Raw genomic sequence first — 22950 nt, forward strand, 5'->3', positions numbered from 1 at the left:
GAGGACTTGGCAACCTTACCTGCATGTTACTGCCCCACTGAGATTTGCCCTCCAGAAGAGCATCCAGTACAGCCCTGCTTGGTTCATCAGCTGCCTGGTCGTTTCCACTCACTACATAGTAGGAAGATCTCACTCGTTTGAAAAATTCAGCATCCACCGTCTTGGCACTGCAGTGATTTGGAATGTACACCAGGTCAAGGTAAACAGGGGGTCCAGGAGGCACTGATGGCATGCCTGCTGCCTTATTGCTACTGGAACCTACAACAGAAACAATTCAATATTACTACATTGCAAGAATCAGCTCCTTCTGCCCCACATCTCTTCTCCTTTACAGCCCCCACCCACCTGCGACCATGCTCTATGCTGACTGGTGGACAATAAATGAACAAATATAACTGTGTCAAATTGTTTTCATACTTAGTCTTGCAGATACCAGCAACATGACAATAGCTGTGTGACATACCCAGTGCATGTTGGTGGTCAAACTATTCTTACCAGCCATCTATATCTTATCTAAGTGGGAGTTCATTCATGACAATAACACTGGTTGAGATTATACAAAATTCTGAGGGCCATAGATAGGGTAGATAGCAAGTATTTAAAATAAGCAGGCACAGGTTTTTAAGTTCAGGGGTAGGAGATCTTCAGGGGACTTGAGGAAGTATTTCCTCAAGAGGTTCATTGAAATCTGGAACAAGTAACCTGGCAGAGGCAGAGGGTCTCACAGCATTTACTTGGATGAATGTTTTTCCAACACTGAACACTAAACGTATTGAGCTAGGCGATGGAATCGGAATCAGGTTTATTGTCACCAGCATTTATTGTGAAATTTGTTAATTTAGCAGCAGCAGTTCAATGCAATACATAATATAGAAGAAAAACAAATGAATTACAGTATATTTATATTGAATAGATTAAAAATCAAGCAAAAACAGAAATGTATATTAAAAAGTGAGGTGGTCTCCAAGGGTTCAAAGTCTATTTAGGAATCGGATGGCAGAGGGGAAGAAGCTGTTCTTGAATCGCTGAGTGTGTGCCTTCAGGCTTCTGTACCTCCTACCTGATGGTAACAATGAGAAAAGAACATGCTCTGGGTGCTGGGGGTCCTTAATTATGGACACTATCTTTCTGAAAAAGGTTGAATATGGAAAAGCATGTGATTACCAGCACAAAAGCCATAGGCCAAGGGGATTGCTTCTGTGTTCTGTGATTCTCTACTAATTTCTTCCTGCTCTGAACATTTACGGTATAATGGTGTACTGCTGCTTTCTCAGTAAACACCTTCCCACTTTTCAGGCGTAGAACTGAGGATGAACATCTGAAGTAGAAAAAGATTTCTCCACATTGGAAATGCATCTTCTTGTTTCCACATTTTCTTTCAGATTTACATCTTTTACGTTATTCTATTTTATATTTATTTCAAAACTAACTGTTAAGTCTCACACTGAATTGGAAGGGAAATGCCAAAATGTCTTTCAGATTCAATTATGCATTCAAAAGTAATCTACAGGTAAGAAAATTGAGTTGACAGGAGAGTTTCCTCGAGCAAATGGTGATAACTTAGAATGCATTGCCTCAAAGAAAGGTGGAAGCAAATACAAACATAGCTTTCAAAAAAGTATTGGCTAGGTACCTGAAGGAAATAAAAGTTTAGGGCAAGATTCAGGGAATGGGGTCAGCTGGCTCAATCTGATATTAAAAAAAAGGACTAAAAGACTAACTGGCCTCCTATGATGCAATGACTGAGTTCTTTAGACAATTTTTTTCACAATGCATTAATGTTGATTTAAAATGCAGATACAGGATGGTTTAACTCAGTTACTGTAGCAGCATTTACAGTGATAAGGAGGTAGGATAGTCTTGGCTATTCTTATTCTTCTATCCGGTTTACCTTGAGATAGCACGTGGCTTAAATAAGGGAACAGAACAATGGAACATGGGCAAAGCTGTACCTCCATCTTATTCCTCCATTTAATGAGTTTGCACCAGATCTTGGCCTGAACTTCAAACCCTGTCATTGTCGCATATCCTTAAAAGCATTTGGTTATCCAAAATTTTACTGTGTCAGGTTTATAACCAATTTTTGGTCCTGCATCAACTGTCAGTTGCAAAAGAGATTTCTAAGCTTATTTGATCTTTTGTGGGTAAATTGATTCTTACTTTTCTTACTGGAGGGACTGATTTCACTTTGTAGATTGTGCTCTTGGTCCTAGATTCTCCACCTAGTATTTCTATCTTAACATCTATCAAATCAAACTTTTAGCTTGCAATTTGTAGGGAAAATAGCCCTAGTCTGTGTAATCTCCCAATTTAAAATCCTGAATGCCAAAACTGCCAACGAAGATGCACTGAAGGAAAATCTGTGTAATTAGAATATTTGAAAATATTTTTCCAAATAGATTGACTTGTGATCCAGCAATGAATGAATATAGAGATGCCTATGGATTAACTAGAGGAGCAGGGGAATTAATAATTACAATTATTATAAATGGTGTAAACATTTTGTTATCTAAAGATTATATGCTTAACAACTTGGGGAATCCTTTCTAGTAACCCCACTATGTTTTCATCTCTTCTAGTTAAAAGTTCTATTGCTTATTTCAATATCTTATCCTCTTACTGCATGTTCAGTTTTTGAACAATGAGCAATTAGAACTGTATAATTGGCTCTGGACATTTTCCCTGCAGCCATCATCATAGACATAATGTCATTTGCATATTGTGTGGTCTGTCTTCTCACTGGAAGATTATTAACAATTCTCTCTATCGGGTTTTGCACATTAAATATTAATTATCTATCACTTAAATTTAATATCTGTCCAGTGCTGTTATAATTGCCTTTTCTACATTCTTTCTCAAACTGTGAATCTCCTCTAATTCTTCCTGGTATCAAACTTTTAACACAGATGAACTACATTATTATTCTACATTCTGACATGGTCCCAAAAGAGCTTCAGAAACTTCTCACAAATGCTCTAAGGCTAAAGTAACAGACATATGCTTACTTACATTATTTATGTAGAATTCTCATTGAGAATGTTAAGGACTTTTTACAAATATACGATTAACAGTTTTGTTTGTCATTCACCTGACCAGTTATGCAGCATTAGCCATTTTGAATAAGGATCACTGAATCAAGAGTTGTATATGTCTGAATAAGAACACCTTACTTAGTAGTTTAGTCGTCAATGGAAAAGTAAAATAAAATTCGAAGAATTGCAGAATGTTAACTCGGATTCTGTCATTTTATTTAATAGGTGAGAAATTTTTGCTGTGCCTTCCTGAGAGAAACTACTCAGAAATGAAATAAGGTTCCGTGTTTCTGCCAAGATAATGGAGGTCAAGAAATTGGAATTTCTAGGAGTAAATGCACAAATTTTATGTTTAAATACTTAATATTCAGAACAGTGCAATATCCTGGATTCATACTGAATTAGTCAGTTTACTGAAACAGGCTAAAGGGTTATTACCTGGATTTTTAGTGGTGTGTGCAGATTTTGAGTTTGTGGTATTTGTAGCATTCTTTGCTTCTTTGTCATCACCTCGAGCATGTTTCACTTCTGGATTGGTGCTAGTTTTGGGCCCCTTGTCTGCTGAATCCTTTTTAGGGGAAGCTGTTTTTGCAGTTTTATCAGATGATTCCTTGGCTGATGCAAGTGCATTTGTTCTGGAAGGAGCACTGGGGTGCTTTGGTTTGTTGTCAGATTTTCTAGAAGGTGAGGAAGACTTTGTCTTTGTGACCTGCTTTTTGGTTTTTGTTCTTTCTTTAACATCCTTCTTCAAAGATTTATCTGCCTTTCCTAAGTTCTGTTCAGTAGGCAATGCTTCAGGATCTACCATGCAAACGTCTGGGTGTGGAGGAGGAGGACTGGGGTCCTTTAAGGGGACAGGCGGGGGATCCATCTGTCTATGTACAAGTGTTCTGTCTGTAGGAAGGGTTTCGGACTCATCTTCAGAGTCTAAGGCAGCGTCTGCAGTGATGGATGGGCATTCTTCTGTTCCAGGGGGGAAGTCGGAATCAGTCTGTGATGGAGCTGACTCACTGATTGATGTGCCTGGAGTATCATCGCACTGACGTGCCTGGTGCTTTCCACCAGGAGGTGGCTGAGCTCCTCCACCTTGGGTCAATGGCCTTTCAAGATCTTCAAGAGCATCTTCTTGTTCAAAAAATTCCAAGGGGCTAGGGTTGATGAAAGATGGGGAAAGATCAGCCATGTTGAGCTTGAATGAAGTAGGAGTTTTATAACATTTGTCTGCATGATATTGAGCCTCTGTTCTGGATGCAAAAGGTCCATCATCAACCTCAAAAGTGTCTTTGACTTTATCTTGTTTGCTACTGAATGCCTCCATTTCTTCAATGTCTGTCTGCACTACTGGAATTTTGCTCGGTGAGAGGGAAGGCTCTTGGTATGAATGTGTTGCAAATACAGCAGATACTTGGTCTGAAGAAGAAAATATTGATGATCCTGTTGGAGATTTCTCTTGCAGTATACCTGAAGCTGGTGAATCAGAACTATGAAAAGGAGAAATGTTATTTGCAAATGAAAGAGGCTGTGAAACATCAAACATCTGTAAGTCTTCCTTCTCTTGCAGTGGAGAAGTTGCTTGTGGTGAACGGGTAGCTGGGAGCCTCTCTGGGAGTAAAGCCTCTCCAGCAATAATTGTTTTTTCAGAGGGGATGGCAGATGAGACAGAAGTACAAACACCATATTCTTCCTGGAGAGGAGAACTTGTTTGTGGAGTGCGAGCTGATGAAGTTGTTGGAGAAGCTTCTGTTGGTGGGGTTGAACCAAACAGTAAGTGATCTTTATCTTGACTGTAGAATGGTTTGTCAAGCGCAGGCAAAGAGTGCTGCATAAACTGAGTCTCGTGCATATCAGTTGGACTATAATCTACCTCAGTCGGCCCATTCTCAGAAATGTGCTGGTAGCTGGCGTTAAATGAAGGTTGCTCAGGAGACTGCTTGCTGAAGTCTAAGGCTAAAGACTGTTCAGGGGATTCCTGACTGAATTCCACGGACATTGTAGAATGTTCAGGTGACCTGACCTCCTGCACTGGTGTTCTGGATTTTGCAGTTTTTGGAGAGACTTCTGGAGGAGAAATTGACATGGGCCTTGGGCAATCCTCTTTGGAAGGTGAAACTTCTGCTTCTTGGAAGGCTGTAGGCGTTTGCACAACTGATACAGACAGGGATTCATCTACTTCAGTTGAATGAGGAGATCCAACTTCTGCATGCAATGAGGGGGAAACGTCATCTGCTGTGGGTTCTGGGAAAGAACTGGTGGCCAGGGATGCCGTTGAAGCTGATGCAACCCCTTCAATGTGGGAATAGGTGTCTTCTGCCACCACCTCATCGACAGGTGTGGCTGATTTGTCTGATGTAGTTCCTTCAGAGATTGACATTTTGCTGTCTTCCTTGGTAGAACCAATCTGGCTGAGATCTACCAATGTTGGGGAAAGCTCCCCTCCTACTTTATGTGATTCAAAGGGCCCGAGTGATGCAAAAGAACCAACAGTGCCCCCTTCTAATTTTGGTTCCTGGCTAAAACTATCTTTGGGAGTCAACAATTCAAAATCAGCTGCCTGATCTTTTTCGGGAGCAGGAGGACCAGATGAGAAATCATTAAATGGATAAAGTCGGGGTGAAGAAAGAAGTTTAAGTTTGTCGCCTGTGAGTTCCATTGCTCCTTCCAGATACTGTACTGGGAATTCCTCTGCATCATTTGGAGAGCTATCAACGGGGGAACTGGAACCCAACATCGGCGGACTACGCAGTGGAGACAAAACTTTCTCAACAGGTGATTCTGAATCAGGTACAGGCTCATCCATGGGACTATACCTTGGACTGGTCTCATCGGCTTTCACATCGTCAGTCTCAATAATAATAGGTGTTGGGAGCTTTCCTGACACATCAGCTGGAACTTTACTGCCTTTCTCATCGATTGGAGACTGATAAAATGGAGTGTGGCCAGCACTAGGAGTTCCGGACTGTGCGGGTGAGGTCATTTCCAGGGTTTTCTCTTCAGGACTTGCACACTGATCAACTGGAGCTTCCTTTTCCAAAGCTGTCAGATCAGTGGATGCCTTGATTTCAGATGGGGTCAAATCAAAGTTGACGTTGCGGTCGCTTAATGGTGTCCTAGATTGTGGTGAGGATTCGGCTGGACTCCTTGCCGGGCTTAATTTGGTTTCAAAGTCTTTTATTTGACTCTCTTGCTTTTCAACATCAAAGTCCTGCTTTTCATATTCATGTTTAGGAATGCTGATGTCAGCAGGTGGAGGTTTGAAGTACTTGTCCTCTTCCAGGGAAGATGAAGGAGATATTGTTGAGGCAGAAGCTGGGTAATCATCACCTTGTGTCACATCAGTTTTTGAAATTTCCAGCGAAAACCCGTTGTAAGTGTCAGGCACAGGAGAGAGCTTGGCTCCCTCTCGACTCTGAGAAATAACAGTTGTTTCCAACTTTGTTACACTAACAAACTCCTGAGTTGGTGATTCAGTTTCTTCATTGTTGGTCTCGTCGCTCATAATGTCCCTGGGTGTGGACATTCCATCCATCGGGGTGGGCTCACTAGAGATTTCAATAGTAGATTGAGTAAAGCCAGATGTAGCTGTAAATTCTTCAGGCGGCTCCTCATGGGTTTCTTCATCAGAAGCTGTTGCCTCACTTTCAAAATCAGCAGGAATTGTCTCATTACGAATAGACAATGTTTGATCAATGATGGAAGAATGAAGGGCGGAGAGTTTATCCAGAGTTGCACCAGGAGATGGAACTTTATTCTCTTCAATGTTTTTAATCTCACATTTCTCTTTCTCTTCATACATTTCAGCATCTTTGATGTCACCTACTCTACTGCCTTCATCCTCTGCCTCTTCTTCAGTCTCAGCTTTTGCAAGAAGCTTGTCCTTTTGCTCTCTGTGATCATCTGCTAATTCTGATTCTTCAATCTCTTCTCTCTCTACCATCTCTTCAACATCAACCGGTTCTTCAGTTTCAATTAATTCCTCAGCTTCAAGGTCCTCAGCCACAGCTTTCTCCCCAGTAACAACATGCTCCAGCTCAGTTTTGGTGGGAACCATCTTATCCACTGTCCCTGCTAGTTCCTCAACATCTTCAGTCTCTGCCTTCTCTTCAAAGTCCCCAGGTTCAGAGGATTCTTCAAAACCTGCTCCTTCATCCTCAAATCGTTCTAATGCTTCCTTATTTTCTGTCTCAATGTACTCTTGAGGAGACTGCTCAAATTCACCTTCTGCCTCAGTGGTTGTTATTCCTTCATCAGGAGACTCATCTGTCTCGAGAGCGTCTCCATGAATTGTAAGCCCTATCTTTTCCACTTGTACTTCATTCTGTACTGAATCCTCTACTGGTACAGGAGGTGCCTGGGTGTCTCTCTTCTCTTCTTCGTTAAGCTCTTCAAAGTCCTTAGTTAAGTCTTCTGGTGAGGACATGAGTGATCGTTCAACTTCAAGTTCGGCTGCAGTGACTGTGGCTGTAACCGCTGCTGCTGCCACGGCCGCCGCTGCTCCAGCTGCAGCAACAGTTTCAACCTTAGTTTCTTTCTTGCCTGGTTTTGCCTTTCCTTTCAGTTTGCTTGGGCTAGCATCTTCCTTCTTTACTGTCTCATTTTTCTTTTCCACTTTGGGTTTCGGTGGTGATTTTTTGGCCTCAGCAGCTGGCACAGGTTTCTTGACTTCCTTAATGGGCTTTTTCACATCTTTCTTGACTTCTTTGTCATTCTTTTTGACTTCTTTCTTTTCTTCTTTTTTCACTTCTTTTACTGGTGTTTCTTTCTTCTTCACTTCTTTTTTAATATCCTTCTTTACTTCCTTCTTTATTTCTTCTTTTTTAGGTTTCTCCTCTTTTTTCACCTTTTCTTTCTTAATGGCTGCTTTTTCCTCTTTCGCCTCTGGCTTGGCACTCTCCTTTTTTACTTCCTTTTCCTCTTTTTTCTTCTCTTCTGGTTTCTTTGCTTTAACCTCCTTCTTCACAACCTTTTCCTTTAAAGGTTTTGCCTTGTTCTCGGACTTTATCTTCTCGTCTTTCTGTGTACTTTCTACAAGTTCCTGTTTAGTGGGTTCTGCTTTAGCTTTTGCCTCTTTCTCCTCGGGCTTAGACTGTGATTCAGTTCTGCTTTTTTCCTTCTTAACTACAGGTTTCTCCTTCTTTTCTACCTTCTGAGGCTTTTCATTAACAGCCTCTTGGTGATTAACTGCAGCAGGTTTTGTTATCTCAGGTGTTTCTTCCTTGACATCCTTTTTAACTCCTTTTCCAACAGACGGCCGGGAGTTGGATTTGAGACTCTCCTTGCTGTCACTGCGTTGCTTCATCTTCGTTTGTTTAAGTGTTGGGGCAGCCAGGCCTGCTATGAGTTCTTTCTGAGTTACGACCGGGTGTTTCAAGAAGTCTAAGTGTTTGAGCTTTTCTAATCCATCCAGGATATTGTACTGTGGAGCATTCCCTGGGAAAAGGGCACGGACTATTTTCTCAGATGGGTTGGCTGGGTGCCACACAATCAGAGAGGATATTGAAGTCAAGTATGGAAATGAAATTTCTGCATCTTTGCCATTTGGCAATACGAGTCCAGTTTTAGCTTTGTTGTTGCTGGACCAATGTTGCATGAAATATTGTAGCTCCTTGCTTCCTTTCACTGGATTTAAAATGTACATTTCTAGTCGTCCCACACCCATTTTCTGGAACAGTATTACTGGATCAATGGCATTTCCCACAGTCCTAAACAGGGGTTCTGGCTTTATAGACAGTTTGTTTAAGTACTGGAGAGTAAGGCAGGTTTCTTCAGTATTCCTCCTGACCCTGAAATTAGGCTGCAAGTTTGTCACATTTTCCGGGACATTAAGAAAGACAACCCCCAGCTCAGGTGAGATTAGATTTTTCATCCAGTCACTGTTAGCGGTGGATCCTTGTGACTGTTCCTCTTCCAACTCCGCTATTTTACGTTGCAACAGACTGTTGACACCCGGGAGGTTGTCTGCTCCATTGTGGGTGAGTAGAATTGAGTCAACTCTGTCCAAGTGTCGTACCAGTTTCCAGAAACATGACTTGCGATCTGATCCACCATTTATAAGCATGTTAAACCCATTCACAGCAAACAAAGCCGAGTCCCCTCTTCCACCTGGGAAAATGTAGCAACAAGGCTTGGACAATTTCAGGAAGCCACCAGAAGCAGGGGGCTCCAATACATCAAAGGCTGACGGGACTTCAACCGACTCAGACAGGTACTCTGTGAATTCTGATAGTCCTTCCATTTCTGGTAAAATGGAGACTGAGTTCAGTTTTATATTGATAAAGTCCTGCAGATTGTGTTTCTCCAAATTAGTGTTTTTCCAGTCGCCTTCCTCGGGACAGAATAATGTGAGGCTGGCTTTGTTGCCTGGGTGTGTGGTACTTAATAGTTCTCCAATCTGACAGCAAAATAAAAGACAATAATTAGTAGCAATTAATGAAAGACCTCAATTAACATCAACTTGGCTTTTTTGTATCAGAGCCATTTCCTGCCAAATGAATTGTAATTACAAGAATACTCATGCCAGGAAAAAAAATAAAATATTCCTTCTTCTATTACCAAAATATATGTAAATATTTTGAACTGCTAATTCCAATTTGGATGTAATATAGTTACAGAGACAACTAAATTCATAATATGTCACTTAAAGGTCCTAATTCTATCTGGGTAAGCCCATGTTCATTGAAAATATGCAAGGAACTTTCCTTGTTTCATGGTCTAACATGCAGGTAAGTTAATAATATTCCTCTCTGCACCCTGCTATTTCTTTAGCATTTTGTCTGCTTTTTACGAGGCGGAGTGGCTAGCTCGACACTCAATCCAGCACGGATGGAAAGCGTGCAGGGAGCCGGCCAGATTGAAACCACTCGCCTTGATGTCCAGTGCTGACGCCACTACACCACGGGCTGGCTAATGCAGATATACATGAAGGCTAATTTCTCGGCAGCTCTTGCTAACCAAACATTAGCAGGAAGGAAATTTGGTGATTTAAGGAGATTCTTAACTCTGCAGCAACCTGAAATCTCACATTTTGTAGAAAAATGAAGCAGTATGTGAACTTCTAAAAATGGATCATTGAAACACAAAACTGTTTCATGCAGTTGGAGCAATGCTTTTAAAGAAGTATACCAGGATTATTCCCTTACAGTGTGGAACTTCTACTTTGCCAAGAATAAACTCACAAGTGCAAAAATAAGTGCCTGTTCACCCGAGTAGTAGTGACAGAACATGAACTTCATCAGCAACAAGACAAGTGACTGTAGATGCTGGACTCTGCAGTAACAAACTATCTTCTCAGGGGACGCAGCAGGTTGAGCGGCGTCAGTGGGTGGAAAGGATCTAGTGATGTTTTGATTCGAAGCTCTAGGGTTTTGATCTAAAAATGCTGACAGTTCCTTTCCCCCACACAGATGGTATTCTACCCGCTTAGTTGCTCCAGCACAACTCTGGTGAGCTTAAACACATGCTCATAGCAACTGCTGACCATCTTCATGACAGATAATCATCAAATTAAGAGTACCTCTCAAACTTCCAAAACAAGCCTTGCTTACATCAAGGTTCAGCTGTGGGCCAGAAAGAACAAGATCAAAAGTGAAAAGTAGGCATTTACCTCTTGATCTGTAAAACTTTCAATGAAGTTCTGAAATGAGAAAGAACCAGATTGTAGAATCAATTCCCCTGTGTTTTCACAGCACTGTCCGGTTAACACCAGCAGCTTGTGTCGGGCAGCATCAGTGATCATGAGGCGTACCTGAGAAAAGGAGACGCAGCTTTAAAAATGTTGGGCAAGCAGCTGCAGGAACCATTGACTGACAGGAGCATTTCAGACTCATTGATCTTTATGTAGGATTAATCAACAGTGCATCCTCAGATTGGTTTAAAGTGTCGTTACTAGTTTGGTTTAAAGATACAGACATATTTGTACAAATCTTCTGAAACCACAATGATTTTCATGGTTTGGGGGCTAGACTGAAAAAAGGTTAAAAACATTAATATCAACAGATTATTATTGATATTAGTAAACATTAAGTGGAAGAACAGATATAGCATTCTACTGATAACCATATTGGTACATCTTTCTGAACTGTCCTTTCTCTACCCGGTGCAGATATTCCCACACAGAGTTTCCAACACCAGGAATGTCAGCAGCAATGGCACTGATGAGAACTTGCCTGCTCTCAATGGACAGGCTGCACTTCAAATGGCCAAAGATGATCTGACTGTTGCAGTGACATATTTACCATAAATTTTTTGCAAATCTTCAACTGAATCTAGAATATCCTGTGGCCTTGTGGCTGAAGCAGATTTCTGGGGGGTGTGGGGGTTGGGGTTAGCATTAGGTATTGAATGTTAGGATTACAAAGCAGCATACTTCCCAGCCTGTGATTAATGGTACAGAGAACTGAATGCAGATACATTATATATATGAGTAGTGTCCAAGGCACACAAGTAAGAGGAGAGATTTCGGACAGAGGGCAAGTTGCTTTTAAGGTTGTTGAATCTACAAGTGGAATTGTAGATTCCGCAAAATAAGCACTACATCAATACTTTGGAATATGAAGTAATATGGGTGACAATGAGCTGGAGTATTAAAACTATTGCTATGTCGAAGATAAACACCAATGTGAATAGATTGGTTAAAGAATGGAGAGCAAAAAGTGAATTCAATGAGCCTTTCTCAGTTTCAAACCTGAGGAAGACACAATGGTAACCTGGGCCCTGCTATATTGATAATTTGGCTGATGATTTCCAAGTGTGCTGATGATGCAACACTAGATGGAATCGCAGATAGAGAGGAAGATCTAATGAGACTTCAAAGGAGGATAAATGAGGAAAATGAGTGGGCAAAAGCACAGAACATGGCATATTATGCAGGGAAATGAGAGTCATCCATTAAGGTGCACAAAATGGAAAAGCAGAGATCATGAAATGTTGATGTTCAAAGGAACCTGGGTGAAAGCTGACGTGCATGTGTACTGGGCATTTAAAGAGGTGTGTAATACATTGCCACTTATTGAGAGGGTTGAACTATAAGAGTGAAGATGTCTTACTGCAACTGCATAATGCCTTGGTGACCACAGCTGGAATAGGGTGTACAATTTGGATCTCCCTCCCCAATAAAGACAGGCTTGCCAAAGGGGAAATGCAGTGAAGATTTACTAGTAAATTAAAATACAAAAACGGCAGATGCTGAAAAAACAAAAAGTGCCAGAAAGATTCAGCATTTCAGACAGCATCTGTAGAAAGTATAAAGGAGTTAATGTTTAAAGACATTTTGTCAAAACTGGGAAAAAGAGAAAATACATTAAAGTCAAGCGGCTGGGACGTTAGATTGGAGAAAGGGAATTTCTCTGGCAGGGAGAGGCCAGGCTTGCACTGGAACTAACTTGCAAATGAGATCATCTTGTCGATGGGATAATGGGAGCATTTAGAAAGGACGGACGTGAATCATTGGCCATAAAAGCTATGGAATAAAGCTTTTAAAAAGGTGAGATCATAGGCAAAAGTTGCAAAATGCAGGACTGCATGAGCTGCTCACCATATAAGCCTGTACCAATGGAGAGATAAACTGAGCCAGTATCACATTATGGATAACCTGGTTAATCTATTCCCAAGAAAGTGGATTACTCAAAGTGGTGGAATTCAATATTGAGTTCAGAAGGATACAACATCCCCAGAGAGATGACAACATGTTTTTCCTCAAGCTTACATTGGGTCCTGTGGTAATGTTACAGGAGGCCATCGACAGGCAGGTCAATGTGACACTGGGGCAGGGAAATACAGTGGCAGGCATTAGGAAGCTCAGGGCCGTCACTCTGTAGTGAGCACAAGTGTTTCCAAAAGCAGTTGTAGAGGAGATCATATAGTGAACATTGGATTGGAAGAAGTTCAAATGTAAGGACTGCTTGGGTCTGTTAGGAAAGAGTTAAATTTGATGCTTCCTTGGTATACGCTACAATGTGTAACAATTTGGAAGTACGTGAGACAAAATAGTGTTAGTCTGGAATGTGGGAATGTTTTGAGAAAGTACAAGGGATCCAGTCCATAGCCATGTTTTGAGAACTTAGTGGAAGTACCAGTATACAGCCTTCAGAGTGAACAACATGTTTGTCTGGGAAACCATTACAGTAAGGAGTCTTGACAGGCTAACTTCTTATGCAAATGGTAATCTTCTCTTAAGCTGGGTTATGCCTACTGTTAACAGCTGGAAATAGTGACAAGGGCATTGAGGGAGAAGGAGAGGGAGAGGAAGAACTGTTCCCTCGGGCAGTGTGGGAAGGTTTAATGATTTGTTAATAAGTATTATTTTCTTCTTGCTTTCTATTTTATTCATCACTCTTCATTCTTTCTGTATTTTATTCTTTATATAAATTTAATAAAGCAATTTCTAATAATCTCTAACGCATCTGCAGTGTCCTGTTTGTTTGTGGATAACTCTTGCTGCAGAATCAGAAAAGAGCAAGGAATAAATTTTAAAAGTTTCATTACAGAGTCCCTGGATAGTTGAAAGGGAGAAGCTGAAGGGCCAGTGCTGCAGCTCCTACAGTTGAATGGAAAAGTGGTGTGAGAAAGGGATTCGTTCTCGGCAATAGAAGAGTGGACCAGGAGTTGTAAATGGATCTGACCCTTGGAAAAATGAGAGGGGAAGGAAAGATGAGACCAGTGGTGAAGATTCACTGGACTGGTTCCAGAGATAGTGGGCTTGCCCCATGAGGAGAGATTGAGTAAGCTGGGCTGGTAACTCTCTCAAATTTGGAAGAGTGGGAGCTGCAGACAAAATTTTGCAAAGCTTAGCAAGTAGGAAAATATTTCACCAGACTGGGGAGTTTGGAACCAAAGACACAGCCTCAGAACAAGAAGTGGGCCAGTTAGCACAGAAGGTGAGAAAGCCACACAGATCATGTTGATTTTTTTTTTAAATTATACCCCAAGATCTGTGGAGAGTTCTTCCAAAACTGAGATCAATAGATTTTTGAATTTTGAGATTAATTGATATGGAGAGAGGCAGAGCAATATCATTGAGGTAGAAGATCAGCCATAGTCTTAATGAATGCCAGAGGTGGCTCAGGGAGATGAATAGCCTACTATTGTTCTTCTTTCCTATATCCTTAAATTCTATATCATTCACATAGAAGTTGGTAGTTTCAATGTTATTTAAAGTACACAGTCGTGAAGGAATCAGGGACGTTTTATACTGAGTGTTCCATCCTCAGGTTTTCAAGTAGGGAACTGAGAATTTTGAAGGCACTAAAAAAAAGTCAACTGGGAAAGCAAATTTGTTTGCACATTCACTGAATTGCCTCATTGCCCATTCTCGCAGATTTTACTTTTTATTTCTAGATTTTCTAAAACTGAATTCCTACTCTTCAATTGCAATGGGGAGATTAAACCCAATGTCAAATCACTCTCCCTTTTCCACTAGGACATCACCTGCACAATACTATACATGGTCTTCAACCTACAACCCTCACAGGGAGCAAGCTACAGTGCAGCCTAATCAGTGCTCTTCATTGTCCCTCTCCTTTGTGCTCTCTGTATCTGTCTGCTGCCTGTTATCTGTACTCTTACCTCTGTGCTCACTGCCTCATCTGAAGGGTTGATGAGGACAACCGTTTCCAAAACATCACTTCTGTGGTGAAGGATTTTCTGACCTATTAAGGAAAAAAATGCACGATTTTTTTTTCTGTATAAATGTAGATATTTCCTATTAAAAAAAAACAAATGCACGGAATGCTGAACATTTTCATCACAGGTTATATTGTTCATTTTATTAATTGTTAACATATCGGTTATTATTTAAATATAATCCTTGAGCAATTAGTTCATAGGGTCTTGACACAGATTTCACCTAATTAGTCTGCAATGCTGGGAGATTATCAAACTAGACTCCTTCTGAAACAAGCCCTTGCAAGTATCAAAAGAATTTGGTGCATTCTGGATAATTAATCCTTGAAAGAATACTTGCTCCTTCATAAGACATGCTCACTGCCCATCACACTCACATACGAGCACAAGAACATTGAAGGTGAATATATATCATATAGAACCATCGAGCGGTTGCGCTATGGAAAGAGACTATTCACGCCACCAAGTCAGTGCCACCTCCATTCCCCAAAGCCCTGTGTATTATTTCCTCTAAAGTGTCTCTCCAATTTGCTGATTGATTCTGCTTTCATCAGGCCCAAAGGCAATGAACTCCTGATCCTAACAATTCTTGGCATTAAAAAATTCTCCTCACATTCCCCTGCTATATTTAACCCAAGATTTTAAATCTGTGTGCTGCAGTCCAACTTCCTCTATTTACCCTTTACTACCTGTATAGAATCATTTTTATTCATTTGTTGTAGTCTATTTTATGTTAATTTATTAATCAAATTGTGGGAACACTTAGGAACTATTAACATTAACAGTAATCTATTTTCCTGGGCTCTGCATAGTAATAAAAAGCAAATTGATATAACTTGATAAATTAAAACAAAGTATTTCTAAAGGGCAACAACAAACATATGAATTAAGAACTGGAGGTGGTCATATGACCAGACAGCTCTGCTCTGCTACTTAATAGGATTGTGACTGATCCGATTGTAACCTCAATTTCACATTAACATTTACCCACAATAATCTTTCACCCCAGATTATCAAGTACTGTGCTTTAAATGTATTCAAATTCTCTGCTCCCACCACCTTTTGAAGAAGAGTTCCAGAGATGCACTGCTCTTCGAAAGAAAAAAAAACATTGCCTCAGCTTCATCTTAAATGAGCAACCCCTTGTTTTTGAAATTATCTCTAGTTGCCCATTCTCCCATGACAGGAAACATGCTCTCCACACATACCATGCAAAGACCTCACAAGATTTTATATACTTCAATGAAGATCTCTTCTCTAAACTTTAACAGATACAAATTTAGCATGTCCAACCTTTCCACATAAGGCCACTCTGCATATCAATCTAGTAAACTTTCAGTAAACTATCTCCAATACATTGACATCTTTCCTTAAAAACAGAGACTGATACAGTAACACACACAAAATGCTGAAGGAAATCAGCGGGTCAGGCAGCATCTATGGAAATGAATAAACAGATGACATTTTGGGCCGAGACCCTGCTTCAGGACTGGAAAGGAAGGGGGATGACACTAGAATAAAAAAAGGTGGGGGAGGAGGAGGAGGATAGCGAGACGGTGAAAGGTAAGGCTAGGTGGGTGAGAAAGGTAAAGGGCTGGAGAGGAAGGCATCTCATAGGAGAGGAGAGTGGAAGAATGGAAGAAGGACATTGGGGGAGGTGATAGGCAGGTGAGGAGTAGAGATAACAGGCCAGAATGGGGAATAGAAGAAGAGAGGAGGGGGAGGAGAGATCAATGTCCATGCCATCTGGTTGGAGGCTACCCAGACAGAACATGAGGTGTTGCTCCTCCACCCTGAGGGTAGTCTCATCGTGGCACAAGAGGAGGCCATGGACCGACATGTTGGAATGGGAATGGGGTTTGGAATTAAAAAGATCTTGTAGGGCATTGTGTATCCCCCTCCAATAGTTTTTGATAACAGGGCAGTCCCAAAAAATATGATAATGATTTGCATTTTGATTTCCACAATTTCCCCAGCAAACAGGGAGGTTACTATCATAATGTCATTTCTGAGAGGGTGTAATAAAATATCTTATCAAGTTTTTCCATCCAAACTCCTTCCATTTCTGTGAACTGGTACACTTCCATTGATATCTCCATATTGTTGTCCATTCTTCCTCAGATATAATTATCCCTCTTCCTTCTCCCATTTTGTTTTAATGTATGAAGTCGAATGTGTTTTAAGATTTGACAACCCCTTATACATGCTTGAAATGATTCTACTACCATTATCTGAATTATATGCTTTTCTAAAGAGCTCTATCAAGCATGTATTTGCCTTGGTTACATTTTTAAGCGTCTTATTAACATATTGTCGCATCTGTAAATACCGATAAAAATCTTGTTTTTCTAATAAGTGTTTCTCTTTAAGCATTTCAAAACTGAACAGTGTTCCTTCTTTCATTATGTTGCAAAGAACTGTTATTCCTTTAGCTGTCCAATCCTTAAATCTAGCATCCAATTTATTTGGTTGAAAAGAGATAAATATTTAATGAATATTACTGTTGGTGGCTGGTAAAAACTCTTACTAGGAAATGGTTATCACAGGAGAGCCCAACGTTAAATACATGGATGGAAATTACAATGGACATTTGAAAAATGGAGAAGATAACAGCATCTGTTAATCATAAGCCGGAACAATTTGATTCATACTGGGAAAAATGGTTTAACTACATAATGCCTCATAGGCTTGATTTTATTCTCACAAATCAATGAATCTGTTGTAAAAAAAAATCACTCCCCACTTGTACATAGTTCTTTCCTTTTGCTTGTTTTTCTTTCCACCCTTTTCTATAAGTGTATATCTCAGATAAATACTTTGTGGAGATTTGTGATATATATGATTATATGATGTATATGTACAATGTCTGAAATACATCTTATGGAAATGTTTGTTTGATGAACTTCAATAAAAAAATAAATTACAAAAAAAAGGGTTGGCCACTGGGAAATTCTGCTTTTGGCAGATGACAAAACGGTCCACTAATTTACGATGGGTAGAGGAAGCCTGATACAGTACTCTTGATGTGATCTCACCAATGTCCTATATCACAGAAGAGTAATCTCATTTCTTGTGCTTTCAATTCCACTCACACTAACCAGCATTCTGTTAGCTTCCTTCACTGTTGTACTGTATATGAGTACTATCCTCTGATGAATCATCTATTGCAACATCTAGATCATTTATTTGTCTTTGTCCCCTACCTAATATATATCTGAAAATATCTGAATTTCCACAAAGACCAATAACTGTAGTATTGATCTGCCATTCTAACAAGATGGTAGGACTATTTGCTTCAAAAATTTAAAAAATGAGCTAAGAAATGTTTCCCTCATCAGATTCTCTAAATGCTGTCTTACTCATAAACATCTTCATCTTTTGATAAATCACCTCAACGATTTCTGCTCTAATGAAAACAATTTCAGTGTCACCAGCAACTCATCAGAATTGATATATCACATCCTGTGGAAATAATGCCGAATCATTTTTACTGTCCTTTTTATAGAGTTGTATAAAACTATGCAAGACCCAACCAAATTTTTTTTTATATAAGTTCACCACTTTACTGCAACTGCAGAGAAAACACAGAACTGTATTAGCTTATCTGCACACAGCATTCGATTGGCAAACCTCTCTCCTGACACCTGCTCCACTCCTCAAAACTTTTATTATTGATGCTGGCGGCCAGATAAAAAGGCGCAAGATGAACATGATTGGTTAAAAAACAAATGACAAGGAAGAACACATGAGAACAGCAAAGGGGTTAGGGTCTGGAATGCACTATCAGGAGTAACACTGGAGGTAATTCAATGCTGACATTCAAAAGGGACCAGGACATGAAAGGGGAAAAAAAATGCAAGGGGATGGTGTATGGGAAGGCCTGGACTGTTCTAACGCTGAGCAGGTCTGGACTCCGTGGGCTGAGTTGTCTCCTTCCATATTTAAAAATTCTCAAATTCTGAATATACTGAATTTCAAGTATAACATTCACCAAAAACAAAGTCAAGAGGGTATTCAGAAGGGATTTTGTCAGTCACAAAATGGTGACAAAGAAGTAACTGAGAGAATACTGTAGGTGGGTTTAAAGGGAGTCTGGATAGCATATGCAGAAGCATGTTGTTTAAGGTATGCCTGGTAGTGATTGATGAGGAGATGTGGAGGAGGCACAGGATGGCAACAGGCCCTTTGACCTTCTGGTGTGCACTCATCTTTAATCAGACATTTCATACCAATCCCAATCCTAGTTTTAAAATCTTATCCACATTCTCATCAACTCGTCCCAAATTATATCAATCACCAGCCAGCCAGGGGCAATTTATCGTGATCAGTTAGCCTATCTTGCAAACAACACTAACATCAATAGAGCAAAGTGATCTGTTCTATATTGCATATGATCCGTTCCATTACTGATTTCTCATCAGGATACTGACATGGTCAACATGGTGTTTCCTGAGAAAATTTCATCCAGAAGAAGCATCCAGAATGGGGGGGGGGGCTATTTCAGAACAAGGGATAAATCACTTTAGATGGAGATGAGGAGGGTTTTTCTCTCAGTGGGTCAAGTCCTGTAAATCTCTATTCCAAACCTTCACTTGCCCCATCATTGAAATGATGTTCCCACGACTAATGGACTCACTTTCAAGGACCCTTCATCTCATGTGCTCAATACTTATTGTATGTTTATTTATTATTATTATTTCTTTCGTTTTGTATTTCCACAGTTTGTTGCACTCTGGTTGAATGCCCAAGTTTCATTGATTCTGTTATAGTTATTATTCCATAGACTTATTAAGCATGCTCACAAGAAAATAAATCTCCACATTGTATATGGAAACATATACATATTTCGATAATAAATTGATTTTGAACTTTGAACAAACAACTGTGGAGGTGAAATTGTTGAATACATACGTATATAATTCTGAGAGAATAAGAGTGGGAAAGTGGTTGTGAGGCCAGGAATCAATCTGTCATGATGTAATTGAATGGCTGCAAAAGGCTTGAGTGCTAATTAGGCTTTTCTTGCTCCTATTCCTTGCTGCCTGAAAACATGTCCAAATTGAACGTTGTCTTCGGCAGTCCTCAGTTTATTGCCACAGTGTTATGCGAACAAGACTGAGGATAAAGCTACAGGAACAAAAATACTACAATAATTCTGCTGAACTCAGAACAATTAATTGTCCTGCAATGTGGTGTTCTGCACTTGAAATGCCTCTTAACCCAGTGTGCATTATCTTTTACCTGCAAGCAAAAACTAAGCATTGTAGACCCAGTTCCCACCATATGTCTAATCCACTTCACCACGCCACTCATTGCTGAGCAGGTGTGATCTGCATCACCATTTGCAGGAAGTATGTGGCATTTGTGGGCCTGAGGAATAGTTCTTCAAGTGATCTTCTGTCTGCTCCCTAGAATTGAACTGGAGAAATGCAAATTTCCAGCAAAAAGTCACCATGGAATTGCAACGAGGAAAATGATAGCAGAACACATTTTAAAATCTGCCCTAAGCTCATTGCACTGAAAGTGAAAGCAGTGAAGTAAAATAGTCATAGCACCATTGACTCAATTTAAACAGAATTGAAATGAATCGTCTCAAGGGGTTGTTTTTATCCACTCTTCCATTAACATGGAGTCAGTTCCATTGGCACTAAGGCAGCCAAATCCATCACGTCACCACAGCCAGGGTGCTGCAGTCAGCACAGCACTGACAGTGGCACTCCACGTTGTCCATTAATACAAACTGAGCTGTCAGCGCGCTCAGCTCCCAAGAGACCAGCCTCCAGGTTACATTGTGCATGTGCTCAGCAAGTTACCAGGCTGAATAATGAGAACCAGCGGCGAGAATACCAGCGCAACCCACTTGCAAATTTTAGAGGCACATGAACTGAGTCACAACATTGTAATCTGAACATTCCTCTCCAAGGTGTCGCAAATCTTCTCAAATAATTTACCTTCGATTTTAAAGCTTCAGGAGGCAGGAAAAAAATCTACGATGGGTTTATATAATAGAGGGAGCTTAAAACAGAATTCCTCCAACAGGTGAACATTGGATTTGAACTACTTTGCTTGACTGAAATGAAATATTCATCAATAGCACAAGGAAAGAATGCACTGATGAAAATATGTCCCAAAAATTCCAGAGATTTGCAGCTGCTGCAGCATAGCTTGGACAAGCTTGGGGGGGTGGGAGAGTGGAACTAGCTGCTCTCACACAGAACTGGTATAAATTTGATTGGTCCAATGGCTTCCTTCCACAATGTAACCATTGAGTGAGCCTCAAAATTACCCCCATTGTTTCTCAACCAATTCCAGCTTTGTGGTTTGTACAAATGTCACTCATATTTTCTGTCCTAGTCAAGTATTGATTTTTTAACTCATGTCTTGACATCAAATCCTTGCAACATTAGAAAGAATAAAGAACGCTTTAAACCTTTCATTTTTGCTTAAATAGTTTTAATAACTCAAAATTTTAAGCCATAAATTCAGAATCTCCAACATTAAAAATAAAACATTAATAAGCTAATAGTTTCAATTACTCAATTTTATAATCTTAGTTTGTACCAACATTGCTTGAGATCAGATAAGTAAATGTATAATACAACTATTCCTCTACAGAAAATATTTATAAATTTACCATTTCTTACTCTTAAAACTAAAAGTAATATTGTTCAGATGCACTCACCAATTATATGATTTTACTTCTCCTAGAATGGACTAAACATTTGAGTAGATAGGCATAATTAGTTTTTGAAGCCTACTGAAGCTGCAATTAAATATGTGGCCGCCATTAAGTTATCTTCTATAAAACACCTTTGTAGTGAGATTATGTGGTAATTCCTTCAGACGGAGCATCCTGACCATTGGTTTGTGTTTACTTGACAAAAGGCAATTTTAAATTCAAAAATGATGAGAAGCTCTGAAAAGCTTGGTTATACCGCATGGTTAGCAGCCTGAGTCACATGTCTCTCTTGTGCTGAGGAGAAGGCATCGACCACTGGTACACACACTTTTCCACAGCCAACAGCCCTCTACATAATGTGTGGTTCAACCCCATAGGTCGTGCTTCATTGTTCTGTTGAATGAACAAGGACATTGTGACTCGGACTTTAATCCTAGACGTGGTCCACAAGGACACATTCTTAACCTCGGAACAAGCATTGTTTTGTTAATTCAATCAGACATTTGTGCAAAATCATATGTTTGGTATGAGCGACAATCAATCAACCCCTTCTTTACTTGCAGTCGACTACTAAAGGGCAGACAGCCTTTGGATGACACCACATTTCTTTCCAAGCCTGGAGGAGGATTTACTTAACACTTCCAATACTTCTGTAGAATTCGTTTCTATCTCTGAATGCCATGAATGCAATAAATTACTTGGCAGTAAAACCATATTCAAAATAATGTCCCTTTATAAACCCTTGATAAAAAATAATGATGGAAGATAAAACTTAAAATCAATGCACCCCACAATGTTTGTAAGTACATATTGAAGCACAACATAATAACCTAGACTCTATTCTTTGAAGGAGAAACCATGGCATCTCCTTTTAAATTAAAGTGCCATGTTTTTCTCCCCTGATATTTTTTGTTTCCTTAAATATATTTCTTTCCTAATTGGATTTAGCGGCATGATCAAGTGAATATTTTCCCTTCACCGACCACAGCTGCCCCACATCAGATACATCCCATTCCGTCCCCTCATCATGCAGATTGAGAGGTCAGAGTGAGTTGGAGACAGTTCCTCATGGACTTCACATGCCAGACTTAAAAAGCGAGCAGGACCTGTCAGTATTTGTCTGAGGAGTGAGAGATTGATTGGGGTAATAGTAACTAGGATTAATTAGTGAGGGCCAATAAAAAGTAGTGGAGTTTGAGCGGAGCGGCCATTGTGTGAGAGGACAGTGTAAGAGGGATCAGACTTTGACTCAACAGGCTTGGGCGAAAAGTCGCAGGCTAGAACTTAATTTTGTGAAATTAGGGGCATGACCAGTGTAGGCAGGATGATAGTTCAGGCAGTGGAGTGCTCCTCCCGTGAGATGTGGAATTTCAGGGTATCTAACAGTCTCCCTGATGAGTACATCTGCAGAAAGTGCACCCAACTTCAGCTCCAGACTGACAAGGTCAAGGAACTGGAGCTGGAGGTAATCAGGACTACCCAGGAGGCCGAAATCCTCATAGATGAACCCTTTACTGAGGTGGTCACACCCAGAGTGCAGGTTTCTGATAGTAGATGGTAGAAATAAGGGGAGTAAGCAGTCTGTACAGGGTTCCCCTGTGGCTATTCCCCTCAGCACCAAGT

At 40.2% G+C, this 22950-nt stretch overlaps 1 protein-coding gene across 1 annotated transcript in view; it reads right to left on the reverse strand.

Annotated features, from left to right (window-relative positions):
- The window catches only part of map1b (microtubule-associated protein 1B), a 96783-nt gene that overhangs the window by 9213 nt on the left and 64620 nt on the right, over positions 1-22950 (reverse strand). Inside the window, exons 3-6 of the mRNA XM_073048331.1 lie at positions 14592-14674; positions 10633-10773; positions 3471-9420; positions 20-258 (exon numbers count right to left, since the gene is read on the reverse strand). Coding sequence (XP_072904432.1) covers positions 20-258; positions 3471-9420; positions 10633-10773; positions 14592-14674 — 6413 coding nt within the window. The remainder of the gene's footprint in view (positions 1-19; positions 259-3470; positions 9421-10632; positions 10774-14591; positions 14675-22950) is intronic.

The sequence above is a fragment of the Hemitrygon akajei genome, chromosome 6 (assembly GCF_048418815.1).
Source record: "Hemitrygon akajei chromosome 6, sHemAka1.3, whole genome shotgun sequence".
Classification (NCBI taxonomy): domain Eukaryota; kingdom Metazoa; phylum Chordata; class Chondrichthyes; order Myliobatiformes; family Dasyatidae; genus Hemitrygon; species Hemitrygon akajei.